Below are 15,154 nucleotides of genomic sequence, written 5' to 3' on the forward strand. Positions count from 1 at the left end.
AAGATTGTGCCACTGCACTCCAGCCTGGGTGACAAAACGAGACCTTGTCTCAAAAAAAAAAAAAAAAAATAGTAGAAGCAGAGAAATTACCAGTTTACTGCAGTAGTTCTGGTGAGAGAGGATGGAGAGCTGAACCAACATACTGCAGTGGGAGTGGGAAGAAGTGGTCAGATTTCAGGTATATTTCAGAGGAAAAATTAACAGGACTTGACAGCAGATTGGATGTGGCTGGTGAGCAAGGGAGAAGTGTCCAAAAGGGTTCCTGGCATTATATGCTACCCAACAGACTCACTTAACCACCCAATATCCTTTCTGGATTAAGACCTTATACAGGTTGGCCCATCCTCACCACAAGCAAAACCACAAACCCAGCACGGAGGGCTGGATTTTCTTTTAAACAGGAACAATACAAAGTACGACGCGAATATCACCACATAATGGAGTAAGTAGATTCTTACTGTTAATTATGACTTAATCATTACTTATAATATGGCCTGTGGGCAAATGGATTTACAACCAACTTAGAAATGAGTCTATGAAACATAATCTATTTATAAGTCAGAATTAACTTGATAAAGAAAAATATATACGTTTTACATCTAATTTGTGTTTTCCAGGCCTGTCAGAGAGTTTTCCATGCCAAGAGGAGCAAACACTTTTTGCTACTGTGTTAAAGCAAATGTGATTGTCACTGGAGGTAAGAGGACGGTTCACATTACATAGGGGTTTTCTACTTTGCAAACATTGTTCTCTTTGAGTTTTGGTGCTGGGAAAAACACATTAGGGAATTTACAAATTTGTATCAAGTCAAATCTGTTTGCCTTTTTCTTTCTGGCGTCCGGATTTGATAACATACTTAGAAAAGCCTTCTTCAGCCCAAGAGTGTGTGAGACAAATTTTCCTGTATTTTACTAGAATTTGTTCTTATTGTTTTGTTTTCTGTTTTACCTTTAGAGCTTTAATCCATCTAGAGCTTATTTTTATGGGTGAGAGCATGAGTTCCTAGGTCTCCCAGGAGACCTGGAGCCCCCGGCACTTATGTGTGTGTGTGTGCCTTTTTCTGGAGAAAAATTTCAAAATTTCATCAAATCCTCCAAAGGAGATCATGACCAAAAAGGTCAAGAGCCAATGGTTTAGAGTTAACAGATGAGAAGACCAAGAAGAGAATCTTGAAGAATACCAACACTTAAGTGATAGATAGGTTAGGTAGAAAATAAGAAAAAAGGTTATCTACTAAGAGGAAGGAAAAAGGTAACACAGTAAGTTTCGGGGAGACATGAATCAGATGGAGAGGGTCTGAATTACTGCAGGTGCTATTGTTTAAAAAAAGAAAGACTCGACCTCAAAGACATGGGAAATTAATTATTCATAAGACTTGGAGATGCAATGCTTTCAGGGATTAGTAAGAGAAATCAACCAGCTCCACGTTTGTACGGTGGGAGAAATGAAAGAGTAGCAATTGTATTGATAGTTATACAGAAATTAGAAAGTGGGTGCTTACCTGGGGAAGGAGAACAAAAGAAAGCTCAACTGTGAACTTAAATGTCAAGCGTTGATTAGACATCCAAGAGAAGATTCCTTTTGGTGACAGGAAAAGATCTGGTTGGAGATGAATGATGTCAGGGCTCCCTAGGCTACCTGGATCTGGGAGAAGATGAGCTCCCAGAGGTTCCTCAAGGAGGCCAGGGTGGCCTTGTAAGAGACAGGAGGCATGTAGGCTTGCAAGACTTAAATGAGCAAAACAGAAACACAAACAAACATCAAGAAAGTGGCCTATATTGCAAACCCAAACTTTAAAAAGGGAAGAAACAATAAATATTTTTTTAAAAAAGAAGAAAACTCTGTCATCAAGAAAAAAATCAATAAATACATCATTGGCAAAAGAGTTTACAGCAAAAATATCTGTTAAAGGAGCCATGATGTTTAATGAGTAAGTGCTATTGGCTCTGTCTACAGTAAGATTTCTTCAAATTTCTCACTCTCAAACATACACAGCAGGCGGTTTGGTTTCCTATCTAAAGTGTCCTGCCTCATCCCTGAAGTGCCTATATTGCTAAATATAAAGACAGCTAAGCTCCTATTTCATGGCTGGGGAATCTCCCCTAAGGGCATAAAGTTAATTTTTTTTTCAAGTGCACTGTGCATTCAAAATTTATATTTAAATCTTTGCTCAGCTTTGGGCCTTCTACAACACTAAATTGAAATTAGCTTATGGTTCCAACAGTATTACAAAGATAATATAGTAGTCTATTGGCAAGCATAACAAATAAAAACAATGCACTAGAAGTTAGAATAGCTGGGTTTAGCCATCGCCTGGCTAATCACCAACTCTGATTTTTCAGCAATCACTTAATCACTCCCTTTTGCTCATTTTCCTTATCTGGTAAAAATGAGGAAGCGGGACTAAATACATTTCAAGATCCTTCTGAGCCTAAAATACTGTGATTCTGTTTTTTAAAGAACTGCCTGTTCACAGGGAGATAAACTAAAAATGTCCTTTCGAAAATTTGGAACCCAGTTTGCCAACTAGATGCTACTCAATATATAATTACAGCTTTGTGCACTCAGAAAAACCAAAGCATTAATTGTCCACAAACCTCTAAGACTCAAGTGAGGACATGAAGAAAAGAAAGGAAGGCATATGGATAAGAACTCTGTAAAGAAGTGTGTGGGAGTCATGGCTTGGGTAGGGAGCAAGTTTCTTGATACTTGGTAGTGATGATTCTAAGAAAAACAGGAATCCAAGTCTCTCAACCAAACTAATTACAGTTATTTAAAGATCTCCATACTGAGGTCTAGGACACATCAAGAAACAAACACTAGAATCAGGAAAAGAAGTGGGATACTTTCAGAAAAAGACGTGGGTTACTTATATCCCAACTTCTTGATCCCCACTGCCCCTTCCTGAGTTAATGACTGTCTTGGCTTATTATTTCCAACAGAAATGGGCACAGTTTTTTGTGTGGACCACACATCAGAAGGAGGATGAAAGAGATGAGGGAGGGAGAGCCCCTTGGTGTGAGAGATAAAGCAGCAAACATGTTTGAGAATCAAACTGCAATGAATCCTCCTCTCTCCATTGCATGTCTTTAGTTAGGCAAAAATATTAGCCCTCTTCCTCTTTCAATGCAAACCCTGCACATGAAACCCTTTGAAAAAGCAGTACTTAAATATATGGCTAATGTGAAATTTGATTCTAAAATCTGCTTGTCACATTATGCTGTCACATTAATCTTTTTTTTTTTTTTTGAGACGGAGTCTCGCTCTGTCACCCAGGCTGGAGTGCAGTGGCGCGATCTCGGCTCACTGCAAGCTCCGCCTCCCAGGTTCACGCCATTCTCCTGCCTCAGCCTCTCCGAGAAGCTGGGACTACAGGCGCCCGCCACCACGCCCGGCTAATTTTTTGTATTTTTAGTAGAGACGGGGTTTCACCGTGGTCTCGATCTCCTGACCTCGTGATCCGCCCGCCTCGGCCTCCCAAAGTTGTCACATTAATCTTAACCAACTCCTCTGCACAGCCCTTTGCCCTCACACACAAAAGAATACAAAATGTTAAGAATTGACCGGTTTTTATAGGCTTTGTAATCATAGTATTTTAATCATTTCTGGGGGAAAAATGTGTTTGGTAAAGTTTTAGGACTTAAACCACTTCAGTGTTTTTGGATTAAGTCATCTGACTCTCATTAACCTCAGTGTTCATTATATTATAAGACCCTCATCTACAGCTTGAAAACGTATTAATTATAGGTTTTCTAGCTCTCTCACAGAGGGAAGAAAACACTTAGTAGTATGACCGACAAGCAACTAATACTTTTCTTCATGCATAATTTATTGAATTGTCACAGTTATGGAGCCTCTATTAGTAGAAAATGCAAATTCCCAGTAACTGAAAACACATTTTTCTCAGGAGAGTACTCTTGTTGATTAGTGACTCAGCCAAGCACCATTGCTAAATGTACGGTATGTACCCGCTGACGACTCAAAATATACAATAAAAGCAGCTTTGCTAGGCAGAGTTGAATGTATTAAATGTGCAGGGACATTTGATGAGCTTCAAAAAAGCACAAGCTTTTGCAGGAAAAAAAAAAAAAAAAAAAAAAGCCAAACCAGGACAGAGTGTTTACCAAGAAAACCTAAAAATTTCCTGAGCATTATTTTGGTGACCATCTAGAATATTTTTGCTGAATAGTGTTTGCACTAGCCTTTTTAGGAATTAAGTTCTTAGTATGGAAGGTTCAGAGTAGAAACACAATTACCTCCCAAAAAGATATTTTGGGGGCTCTGCATGCATTTTTTTCATGTTTTGTTCAACAAATATTTTCTGCACAATTGCTATAGATTAGGCTATTAACCTTATAAAGGTCAGGTTGTATTCCTAACCTGCGAACATTTAAAGCCTAATAGTATAAGACAAGTTTATAGATAACTACAAAGTATAGCATGAATCAACATATGATGATGATGATGATGATGGTGATGGTGATAATAACACAGATGAAATAATATAGGCTTTGAGAGCTTAGCATCTGTCCCTTTCTGCTAATTCTGCCTCCACAAGGCCACCACATATGATTCCATTCCAAGCAACGAAAGCAAGCAGAGCTGGAGGACATCTGTGGAGTAGGCAATAGTGAACCTCCAGAAGATCGGATTTTCTTCACAATGCATAATGGACAAAGCCATTAGTTTAAGAGGCCTAGATATTTCTCAGGTGGCAGAGCTCTATTGCATTCTTCTTTGTGTGATATAGAAGTTATAGATTTTCTTCTGGGGATATAGCCTATTGCCTAGCCTCATCGTCCAGGAATGATAATGCCCATTTCAGGGGATGCCCCACCAACATGATGTAAGATCACCTGTGGGTGCAAGGCTTGGGTTCTGAACATGTCTGAATAGCGTGATACATCTTGGCCATCACCAATGAAAAGGAAACACAGGCAAGATACTGCATTATTGGAACTATTCAGTTTGAATCATGTAACTGAATATCTGGTGACTTTCTTACTACCTATAAAAATTCCAGATTGCCCTCTGCTTTCACTGTAGTGATCTCTCCCTCTGGAGCACATAATCATGAAATCTTAGAGCTGGACGGAGCCTTGAAGATTATACTTTTACATGAGGAAATCGAGGCCCCAGACAAGTCGCACAACTAGTTAGCTGGCAGAGCTGAAACTGAGTCAGTTCTCTTTGCACCCACTCAGCCCTGTGTTCTTCCTGGACCACAGAAATCTGGTTGACTAGACGCTCTCTCTCTCCTGCATTTTTGTGTGAACTGAACCTGCTCATCTCATCAAGAGTGATGCACTTAGATGAAGTGACTCACCCAACTGAGAGAAGAATCTGCTAAAGGAAAGAAAATCCTCTCTTTGATATGTGACTTTATCTAAATTCTGGCTTCACACACACAGAAAAGAAAAAAAGAAAAAAAAATAGAAAGCAACAAAAAAACAGGGAGTTAACTCTTTATGAACCATAATATTTACAGTATAAAGACCTATCTTCAGATTTGACATACTCTTTACAAATACTTGTTTACCCTCTATATCTCCTTGCCTTATTGCTACTACTAGATTGTAAACTCTCAAGAGCAGGGATCATATTTCATATATCTGTGTATCAGTTCCTCTCCCCTAAATATAATCTAAATGCATTGTAGGAACTTAGTTCTAATAGTAATAGTAATTGTTAGTTTATGGTCCAGAAACTGTTCAGTTATACATGCACAACTCCACTCAATCTTCACAATAAAACTGTGCTGTAAGTTCCATTTATCCCCATTTTATAGATAAGAAAACTCAGATGCAGACAGGCAAAGCAACCTACTCAAAGTCATAGAACTAGTTAAGTGATAGAGCCCGGTTTCAAATCAAATATGACTCGCTCAAAATATGTGTCCTTAACCACTTCATGAGTGACTCTACAAGCCAACTCATTTACTTAGCAAACATGTATTAAGTGCTTACTACTTGCCAAACACTGCTATGAATGAGAACTACTAGGCTCACCAGATAATGGGTAAACAGATAGGTAAACAGACAATTATTAGTGCTGTAAAAGAAAGCTGAAGAAAACACAGTAAAAACACAGAAGAAGGAGGCTGAACTTTGTTTAGGGCAGAGGAAGGTGATTAGGGAAGGCACTGGTGAGAGTAATAACCAAACTAGTCTTAAAAGGGTGTAAACTTGGGTCTTCTGAAAAAGTAGATCTTGGGCAGGAACAATATCTAGAAATTCTTTGTATCCTTCACATCTTGCAAAATACTAAGGGCACAAAGGTATCAGAAGACAAGGGGGAGCATAGATTAAAAAAACACTAAGTGCACAGTTAACTTCTCAAGAGATTTTCTCTCTTGTTGTTAATAAGGGCAACACGGAAGTTTTAAATTTAAGAAAATATTCCACTTCCTCATCAACTACCCTAAAATATCTTGGTTGATGTTTTAGTCAGCTTGAGCTGCCTTAACAAAATACCATAAACAGAAAGGTTTAAGCAACAGAAATTTTCTGGAGGCTAGAAGTGCAGGATCAAGGTGCCAGCATTGTCAGTTTCTGGCGAGGGCTCTCTTCCTGGCTTGTAGACACCTGCCTTCTCTCCATGTTCTCAAATGGCAGGGAGAGAGAGGGTAGAGAGGGTGGGTTGGGGCAGCAGGATCTGGTGTCTTTTCTAATAAGGACATTAATCTCATCATGAGGGCCCACCTTCATTACCTCACCTGAACCTAATTATCTCCCAAAGGCACCCCCATTTCCAAACACCATCGTGTTGGGGCTAGGGCTTCAATATATAAATTTGGGAGGGAATGAATTCACTCCATTGCAATTCTTAAGAAATGGAAACCAATAATCAGCTATGCAATGAGTTTTTTTCAGCTTGCCTTTAATAACACTCCAAGAAGTGAGAGCCTATGAAATGAACAAATGACCTTCCAAAAAAATTAGATGAACATTCAATGAAGATCCATTTTTTTTGTTTGAATACATGTTTTTCCCCTCTTTTGGCACTTGATGGTTAAACCTCTGAGCTGTGATTCATCATCCCAACAATGAAGTTACTGAAGTGGTTCAAAAAATATCTGTTGAATTCTTACTATAGATTATATGTGACAGTAAACAAGAACAAGTTCTGTCCTCAAGGCACCTGGAGTCTAATAGTGGTCCAGACAAATAATTAACTATGAAGGATGATGGCGATGAAGGAGGCACATAGGTAGGGCACTCAGGTTTGGAGAACATGGAAGTATTCTGGAATATTATTGGAGGAAAAGCTATGCTGAGACTTGATGGATGGATTGGGATACTCAAAGAAGAGAAAAAAGGTAGAGAAAAATACTATGCTTTTTCATGAGGCCCAATAAAATAATCATAGAATTATGGAAGCATCTATCAAATTTGCCTGGTTTATAAATATCCAACTAACAAGTCACCTAATTATCCCTCCATACCTGACTGGCTCTTTCAGTGTGGATAATCTATCAAAATAAAAATCCAGGCCGGGCGCGGTGGCTCACGCTTGTAATCCCAGCACTTTGGGAGGCCGAGGCGGGCGGATCACGAGGTCAGGAGATCGAGACCACGGTGAAACCCCGTCTCTACTAAAAATACAAAAAATTAGCCGGGCGTGGTGGCGGGCGCCTGTAGTCCCAGCTACTTGGAGAGGCTGAGGCAGGAGAATGGCGTGAACCCGGGAGGCGGAGCTTGCAGTGAGCCGAGATTGCGCCACTGCACTCCAGCCTGGGGGAGAGAGCGAGACTCCATCTCAAAAAAAAAAAAAATCCAATATATATCAGGAAATACATCCTAATGGGTGGCCCAATATATAATACCAGATTAACTAGAATTACTATTTTGAGTTTTAAAAATTTATTTTCTTTTTTTTCTTCAAATTTATTTTAAGTTCCAGGGTACATGTGAAGGATGTGCAGGTTTGTTACATAGGTAAACATGTGCCATGGTGGTTTGCTGCACAGATCAACCTATTACCCGGATATTAAGTCCAGCATCCATTAGCTATTCTTCCTGATCCTCTCTCTTCCTCACCACCCAGTGAATGTGACTTGTTCCCCACCATGTGTCCATGTGTCCATTCTCAAGGTTCAGCTACCACTTATAAGTGAGAACATGCAGTGTTTGGTTTTCTGTTCCTGTGTTAGTTTGCTGAGGGTAATGGCTTCCAGCTCCATCCAAGTCCTTGCAAAGGACATGATCTCGTTACTTTTTATGGCTGCACAGTATTTCATGGTGTATATGTACCACATTTTCTTTATCCAATCTATCATCGATGGGCTATTGTGAATAGCGTTGCAGTTAAGATACACAGCCATGTATCTTCATAATAGAATGATTTGTATTCCTTTGGGTATATACCCAGTAGTGGGATTGCTGGGTCAAGTGGTATTTCTGTCCCTAGATATTTGAGGAATTGCTACACGGCCTTCCACAGTGGTTGAAGTAATTTACACTCCCACCAACACTGTAAAAGCATTTCTTTTTCTCTGCAACTTTGCCAGCATCTGTTGTTTCTGGACTTTTTAATAATCACCATTCTGACTGGCATGAGATGGTATCTCATTGTGGTTTTGATTTGCATTTCTCCAACGACCAATGATGTTGAGCTTTTTTTATATGTTTTTTGGCCACATAAATTTCTTCTTTTCGGGAGTATCTGTTCATGTCTTTTGTCCACTTTTTAATGGGGTAGGTTTTTTTCTTGTAAATTTGTTTAAGTTCCTTATAGACTCTGGATATTAGACCTTTGTCAGATGGATAGATTGCAAAAATTTCCTCCCATTCTGTAGGTTGTCTGTTCACTCTGATGATAGTTTCTTTTGCTGTGCAGAAGCTCCTTAGTTTAATTAGATCCCATTTGTCAATTTTTGCTTTTGTTGCTATTGCCTTTGGTGTTTTTGTCATGAAATCTTTGCTCGTGTCTATGTCCTGAATGGTATTGCCTAGATTTTCTTCTAGGGCTTTTATAGTTTTGGGGTTTACATTCAAGTCTTTAAACCATCTTGAGTTAATTTTTGTAAAAGGTGTAAGGAAAGGGCCCAGTTTCAGTTTTCTGCATGTGGCTAGCCAGTTCTCCCAGCACCATTTATTAAATAGGGAATCTTTTCCCCATTGCTTGTTTTGATCAGGTTTGTTGACAATCAGCTGGTTGTGGATGTGTGGTTTTATTTCTGAGATCTCTATTCTGTTTCATTGGTCTATGTGTCTGTTTTCGTACCAGTACCATGCTGTTTTGGTTACAGGAGCTTTGTAGTATAGTTTGAAGTGGGGTAGTGTGATGCCATCTGCTTTATTCTTTTTGCTTAGGACTGTCTTTGCTATTCAGGCTCTTTTTTGGTTCCACTTGAATTTTAAAATAGTTTCTTCTAATTCTGTGAAGAATGTAAACCGACTATTTTGAATTTTAGGATTTTTATATGTAAATTATGACTGTTAATAATTCAGATTATATATAAATTACAACTTAGGTTATAATGCCTTTATACAGCCTTTTTGTCTAGTAGCCTAAAGGTCCTTGGTAATATGTAAGGTGCTTAGGAATGCTTTGTTGTATTACTAACTCAATTCCATTTTTTCAGATGTACAAATCACATTTAAATAATTAAATCATTCAGTTAAAATTACTTAATCTTTGGGAGTTAGTTTCTTTCTTTTGTGAGATAAGAAAGTTGGATTATGCAACTTCTAGGATCCCAGTTTGAAGTTCTTTGATGTTTTCATGGCTCAGTTTCCAGGATGACATTTAAAGAATTATTTGTGAAATATAAAATTTAATATCTTAAAAATATTCTATATTTTGTAAACGATTACAGTTTTTATTCTTTTTGGAAACATAATTAGATTACAGCTGCACATTTGTTTAAGTAATGCTGGCTACTGTAAAAAATAACTCCCAAAATGTGAATGGGTCAGACACAATGAAAATGTAAAGTTTAAAATCAGCTCTCAGAATTCACTGGCTAAAACTCAGTAATCTGACCACGCCTAACTGCAAAGGAGCCTGGAAATGTGTACCCAGGAAGAGAGGATATGGGTTTGGTGAACATGTAGCCAGTTTTTTCATAAAACTCTGTGTGTGTGTGTGTGTGTGTGTGTGTGTGTGTGTGTGTGTGTGTACATATGATAATACATTCCTGGTTCAACTTTTATTTTTAGTGCTATCAAAATTGCAATAGATCATGGCTAAAGGATATAGTCCAAAAATTTACAGAAGAAGAAGATACAATTAGCAGATATATTTGGGAAAAAATACCCAACAGCATTAGCTATCATAAAATGTAATTAAAAATAAGGTATCATTTAGACCTATTAACATAGCAAACATTTTAAATCATGACAATATTCATGTGCTGGCCAGAATTTAATGAAACTGACAGAATATATCATTGATGGCCTTGGGATTTAGTACAGCCATTTTGGAAAGTAAGCTAGCAATATGTTTAAACGTGATAAAAATGTATATAGCCTGTAACATAATGATGCCACACTTGGGACTTTATCCACCGTAAATAATCCAAAAGGAAACAAAGACCACAGAAGTACAATAACCATTCATTGCAGTATTGTTGAATAAAGTAAAAAACTAGAATTAGTGGACTAATCAATGGACAAGGGGTTAAGAAATTGTGAAATAGTAACTAAAAGGATAATTATGCGGACATGAGCTCATGGCCTTTCATAAATAAAAAAAAGTAGTGGGTATGAATATGTATCTAGAAATACATCTAATTTATATTTTTAAAAAGTTAACAGTGATTTCCTACAGGGAGTTAGAGATTATGGAGGAAAAGACAATTTTATAAAAATTATACCCTTCTATGATTTTTAGCAATTAAAAAACCATATTTATTCTGTGGTAGTAACTACACATAAATTATATATGCCTATGAATACATGCTAGAAGGGAAGACGGAAAAATGACAACAGTTGATTTGTTATAATGGTGAAGATTAAGTGCAGTTTCCTCTTTCCTTGATTTCTTTCATTATTATAATGTTTGCATAATTTAAGAATGAAAACAAAAGAACAGCTGCCTTAAATATTTTTGGAAGTAAATAAAGTATAAATAATACATTAATGCATGAAAGTATAGGAAAGGATTGAATCAAGAAAAGAACTCATACAATATTTAGGAGAATTCACATTTGTGTATGTAAATACAGTCTTTACAAAACAGCCTTCACAAGGAGCAGCAGATCCAAATCAAGGCCAGCCCCTTAGCACATCAATCACAGAATAATGCATCCTGCCAGAAACAGACTGTGATTTGCTGTTAGAAGAAAGATACAGGTATGATACAGTGAGAGATACATTTGAAACTCTTCACCACCTCAGAAAACAAACAATCTTTCCCTGTCCTCCTTTTCAGGAGATGATAAAGTCATCCGGTTGTGGCACCCCAATATCAGCACCAAGCCAGTGGGGAAACTTGTGGGACACATGTTCAGTATCACTGAGATCGTAACCAATGAAAAAGATCAACATGTTGTCAGCCTTTCCTCTGCAAAGGTAACAAAAAGAAAGTAACAAAACAAAACTAGTTTTTTCCTTAAAATTATCTGTTGGAAGGCATAGGGATTATACAATTTTTGACTGAAATAAATGATAGTCATGAGTCACTGAGAAAAATATTGTCAGTATGGAAAAGGAAAGAATAAGCCAATATTCTGTTTTTCTATTGATTATAGCATAAGAAAGAACATGTTTAAAAACAAGTGTAAAGGAAAAACAATATAGAAAAGACAGCAAATATTACCCTCAAAAGTAAAACATAAGAGGCCTTTCAATAGATAGGAACATTAGGAAAAAATGAGGATTTCTGTTATTGTTGCTGTTATTAAACAGTGTTTGAAACATTCTAACCAATGTAATAAAACAAAAAATGAGTTATAAATATTAGAAATTAGGAGACTGAATTATATTTGCAAATAATGGGACTGTCTGCTTGAAAAAAATCAATAAAATCAACTTTCAGTGTAGGAACAGATAAATTCAATAAGGTGGCTAATTGCAATAGCAACTTAAAAATAAAAAAATTAATTTCTAAAAAATAAAAAAGGAAATAAATTTCTATATAAGAACAATAATTAGTGAGGAAAAAAGTCAAAGAGATAGCATTCACAAGAGTAAAAAATATGAAATACCTAGGAATAAACTTAATAAGCAATATTCACTACTAACATTAAGATAACTATGAAGTTTTACTGAGGTACTTTTGTTTAAGAACACAAATTAAGGGACATACTATGTTCCTACATGGAAATATTGTGCTGTAAAAGATATTCTCCATCAGATTAATGTATTTATTTATTGCTAGTCAGAATTACTTAAGTATCAGCTTGCCAAGTTTAAAGTTAATGTAAAAATACTGGTATATAGGAATATCCTAGAAACTTTGGAAGATATAATTATGAGATGGCACTTTCCCTATCCAATATTAAAGCATATCATTTAAGCCAAAATAAATAAAACAGAGCAGTGGTCAATGCAGAAATAATCACATCTATGAAGCAAAGGAGAAAATGCAGGAATTAGTTTATGTCTATGTGGGAATTTTGTATAGGACAGAAATAATGTTTCAAATATGTGAGCAAAGGATGGTTTGTTCAACAAGTGTTGGGAAAACTGATTAGCCATAAAGAAAGAAAGATGTAATCAGATCACCATTTCATAATACACAGCACAATACATTACATATGCAATAAAGATATTAAATTTAAAATACAAAACCATAGAAATTCTAGATTTCCAGAAGAAAATATAGGTGAATAGTCTTATAACTTTTGGGTAATTCCTAAGCATAGCACCTATGACTAAGGAGAAAATAAATATGACTAAATAAACATTCAAACTTTCTGTAAATTATAATAACTATCATTTGTTGAGTGCTTAAGTGCCAGGTGCTGTGCTAAGTATTTTATGTATGCAACTCATTGATGCTAATAACAACCCTATAAAGTAATTATCCCCATTTTACACACGTCAGGGAAAATGACATCTAAATCACTTACACAAGGTCACAGAGCTATCTAGTGTCGAAGTGTGGTCAATCCTATATTTGCCCTTCCTCAGCCTGCCTCCCCATACTCATAAACAAAGTTAAAGGCAGATAGCGGGGGCAGGGGGCAAAAATGCAATAAAAAGCAGAGAAATTGGAATAAGATCCTTGAACAAATACCAAAAATCTTTAGCAAATCAGTAGGGGAAAGAAAGAGGAGTGAAGGGCAAAGGTTTAAGAACACAGACAGGTTTACATACTGCTGGGTGGAAATAAAACTGGCAAAAACTTCCTGCGTATTTGTTCCAATAAAATAGCTAGATGAGTGTGCAAAGATCTGTATAAAAAGATGCTCACTGCACTATTGCTTATATTGATTTAAGAAGGAAAAAAGAAAAACTAGAAAATAGAGAGGAAACAGGAAATACAGAAAGGAAATGAAAGACGGAAGGGAAGGGAAAGAAAAAAACCCGGATGCTTTCCCTCTTTGCCCCACGTCCCCCAGCCCCGCACCTCTCTCCTCGTACACCCTCTACCCCTCATACGCCCTCTACCCGACGCAAAACCCTTCGATGGAAACAATCGGGATCTCCAAGGCCCAGTCGTTCCTCCATGCTCACGGAACTAAGCGAATCTCCCTGGAGCCCATGCTTGCCATGCGCAACCACAAGGGAAAGACTCTAAGTACCTTTGAGGGGTTCCTCCCAGTCTAGAGAGGAAAATGCACCCGGCACCTGCCTCCTCCAGCTCATAGCTGAGGACATGACCTGACCTGCAAGATTGCCCAGCTGGCCAGCAGCCCTCACCTGCCAATATGGTAGCCACAAATTTTTAAAACATGGCTAGTCCGAATTGAGGTCCGCTGTGAGTGTAAAATACACAAGACTCCAAAGATTCAGTATCCCCCTCTCCAAAAAAAAACTCTCAATTTTTTGAGACAGGATCTTGCTCTGTCGTCCAGGCTAGAGTACAGTGGCATGGTGCAGTGGGGCTCATTGCAGCCTCGGGGCTCTCTGCTGTCTTGACCTTCTGGGCTCGAGGGATCCTCCCACCTCAGCCTCCCCAGTAGCTGGGACTACAGGTGGGGGCCACCATACGAAGCTAATTATTTTTATTTTTTGTAGAGAGCTCTCTTTTATTTTTTTGTAGGTCTGTCTAATTTGCTAATTTTTAAATTTTTGGTAGAGATGGGGTCTTGCTATGTTGCCTGAACTTCTGGGCTCAAGTGAGCCTCCTGCCTCAAAGCGCTAGTATAGGCCTGAGCCATGGCACTGGGCCAATCGTTTTCATATTGATTATATATTAAGGTGATAATAATTTGGCTATATAGGGTCAAAAAATACATTAATAAAATTAATTTTTAAAAAAAGAGCAAGGGACTGCATGTAGTGGCTCATGCTTGTAATCCTGGCATTTTGGGAGGTCAAGGTGGGAGGATCGCTTGAGCCCAGGAGTTCAAGACCAGCCTGGGCTACATAATGAGACACCATCTTTAAAAAAAGAGATTATGATAATGGTTGCACAACTATTTAAATTGACTAAAACTCACAGAACCTTACACTAAAAACAGGTGAGTTTTAAGGTAAGTAGATTACACCTCAATATTGCAGTTGAAAAAGAGAGATAATTAGGGTGATGTACCAATAAAGTAAAATTCAAGAGGAAAAAAAGGCTTTGATTCAGTAAATTATGCTGTATCCTCATATACAATAGAAATATCACATAGACATTCAACATTATGTAAATGAATAGTCATATGAAAATATCTAAATAATATATAAAATACAATAATATATAAGTAATCAATTTTAAAACATAACGTGTCTATCATATGTTATTGGAAATGATTAATAGCAAGATGTTTTTAGTGAGGCTAACAAGATTGTGGATATACATGGATGGATTTTTTTTCTTTTGTTTTCTCTTTTCTTTGTTTTTTTTTTAATAGTAAATATACACTACTTTGTAATAAGGAAACCTTTTTTTTTTTGAGACGAAGTTTCATTCTTGTTGCCCAGGCTAGAGTGCAGTGGCATCATCTCAGCTCATTGCAACCTCTGCCTCCCAGGTTCAAGCTATTCTCCTGCCTTAGCCTCCCAAGTAGCTGGGATTACAGGCTCCTGCCACCATGCCCAGCTGATTTTTGTAT

At 37.4% G+C, this 15,154-nt stretch overlaps 1 protein-coding gene across 5 annotated transcripts in view; it reads left to right on the top strand.

Moving 5' to 3' along the window:
- Positions 1–15,154, top strand: part of WDR64 (WD repeat domain 64) — a 151,496-nt gene that overhangs the window by 58,546 nt on the left and 77,796 nt on the right. For all 5 annotated transcript variants that reach the window (XR_009210759.1, XM_032136345.2, XM_058430588.1 and 2 more), the window contains 2 exons: positions 618–697; positions 11,377–11,516. Coding sequence is in view for 4 of the 5 variants with exons in the window: in XM_032136345.2 (XP_031992236.1) it covers positions 618–697; positions 11,377–11,516 (220 nt within the window). In the remaining variant the exon portion in view is untranslated. The remainder of the gene's footprint in view (positions 1–617; positions 698–11,376; positions 11,517–15,154) is intronic.

The sequence above is a fragment of the Hylobates moloch genome, unplaced genomic scaffold, assembly GCF_009828535.3.
Source record: "Hylobates moloch isolate HMO894 unplaced genomic scaffold, HMol_V3 SCAFFOLD_18, whole genome shotgun sequence".
In the NCBI taxonomy this organism is placed as follows: Eukaryota; Metazoa; Chordata; class Mammalia; order Primates; family Hylobatidae; genus Hylobates; species Hylobates moloch.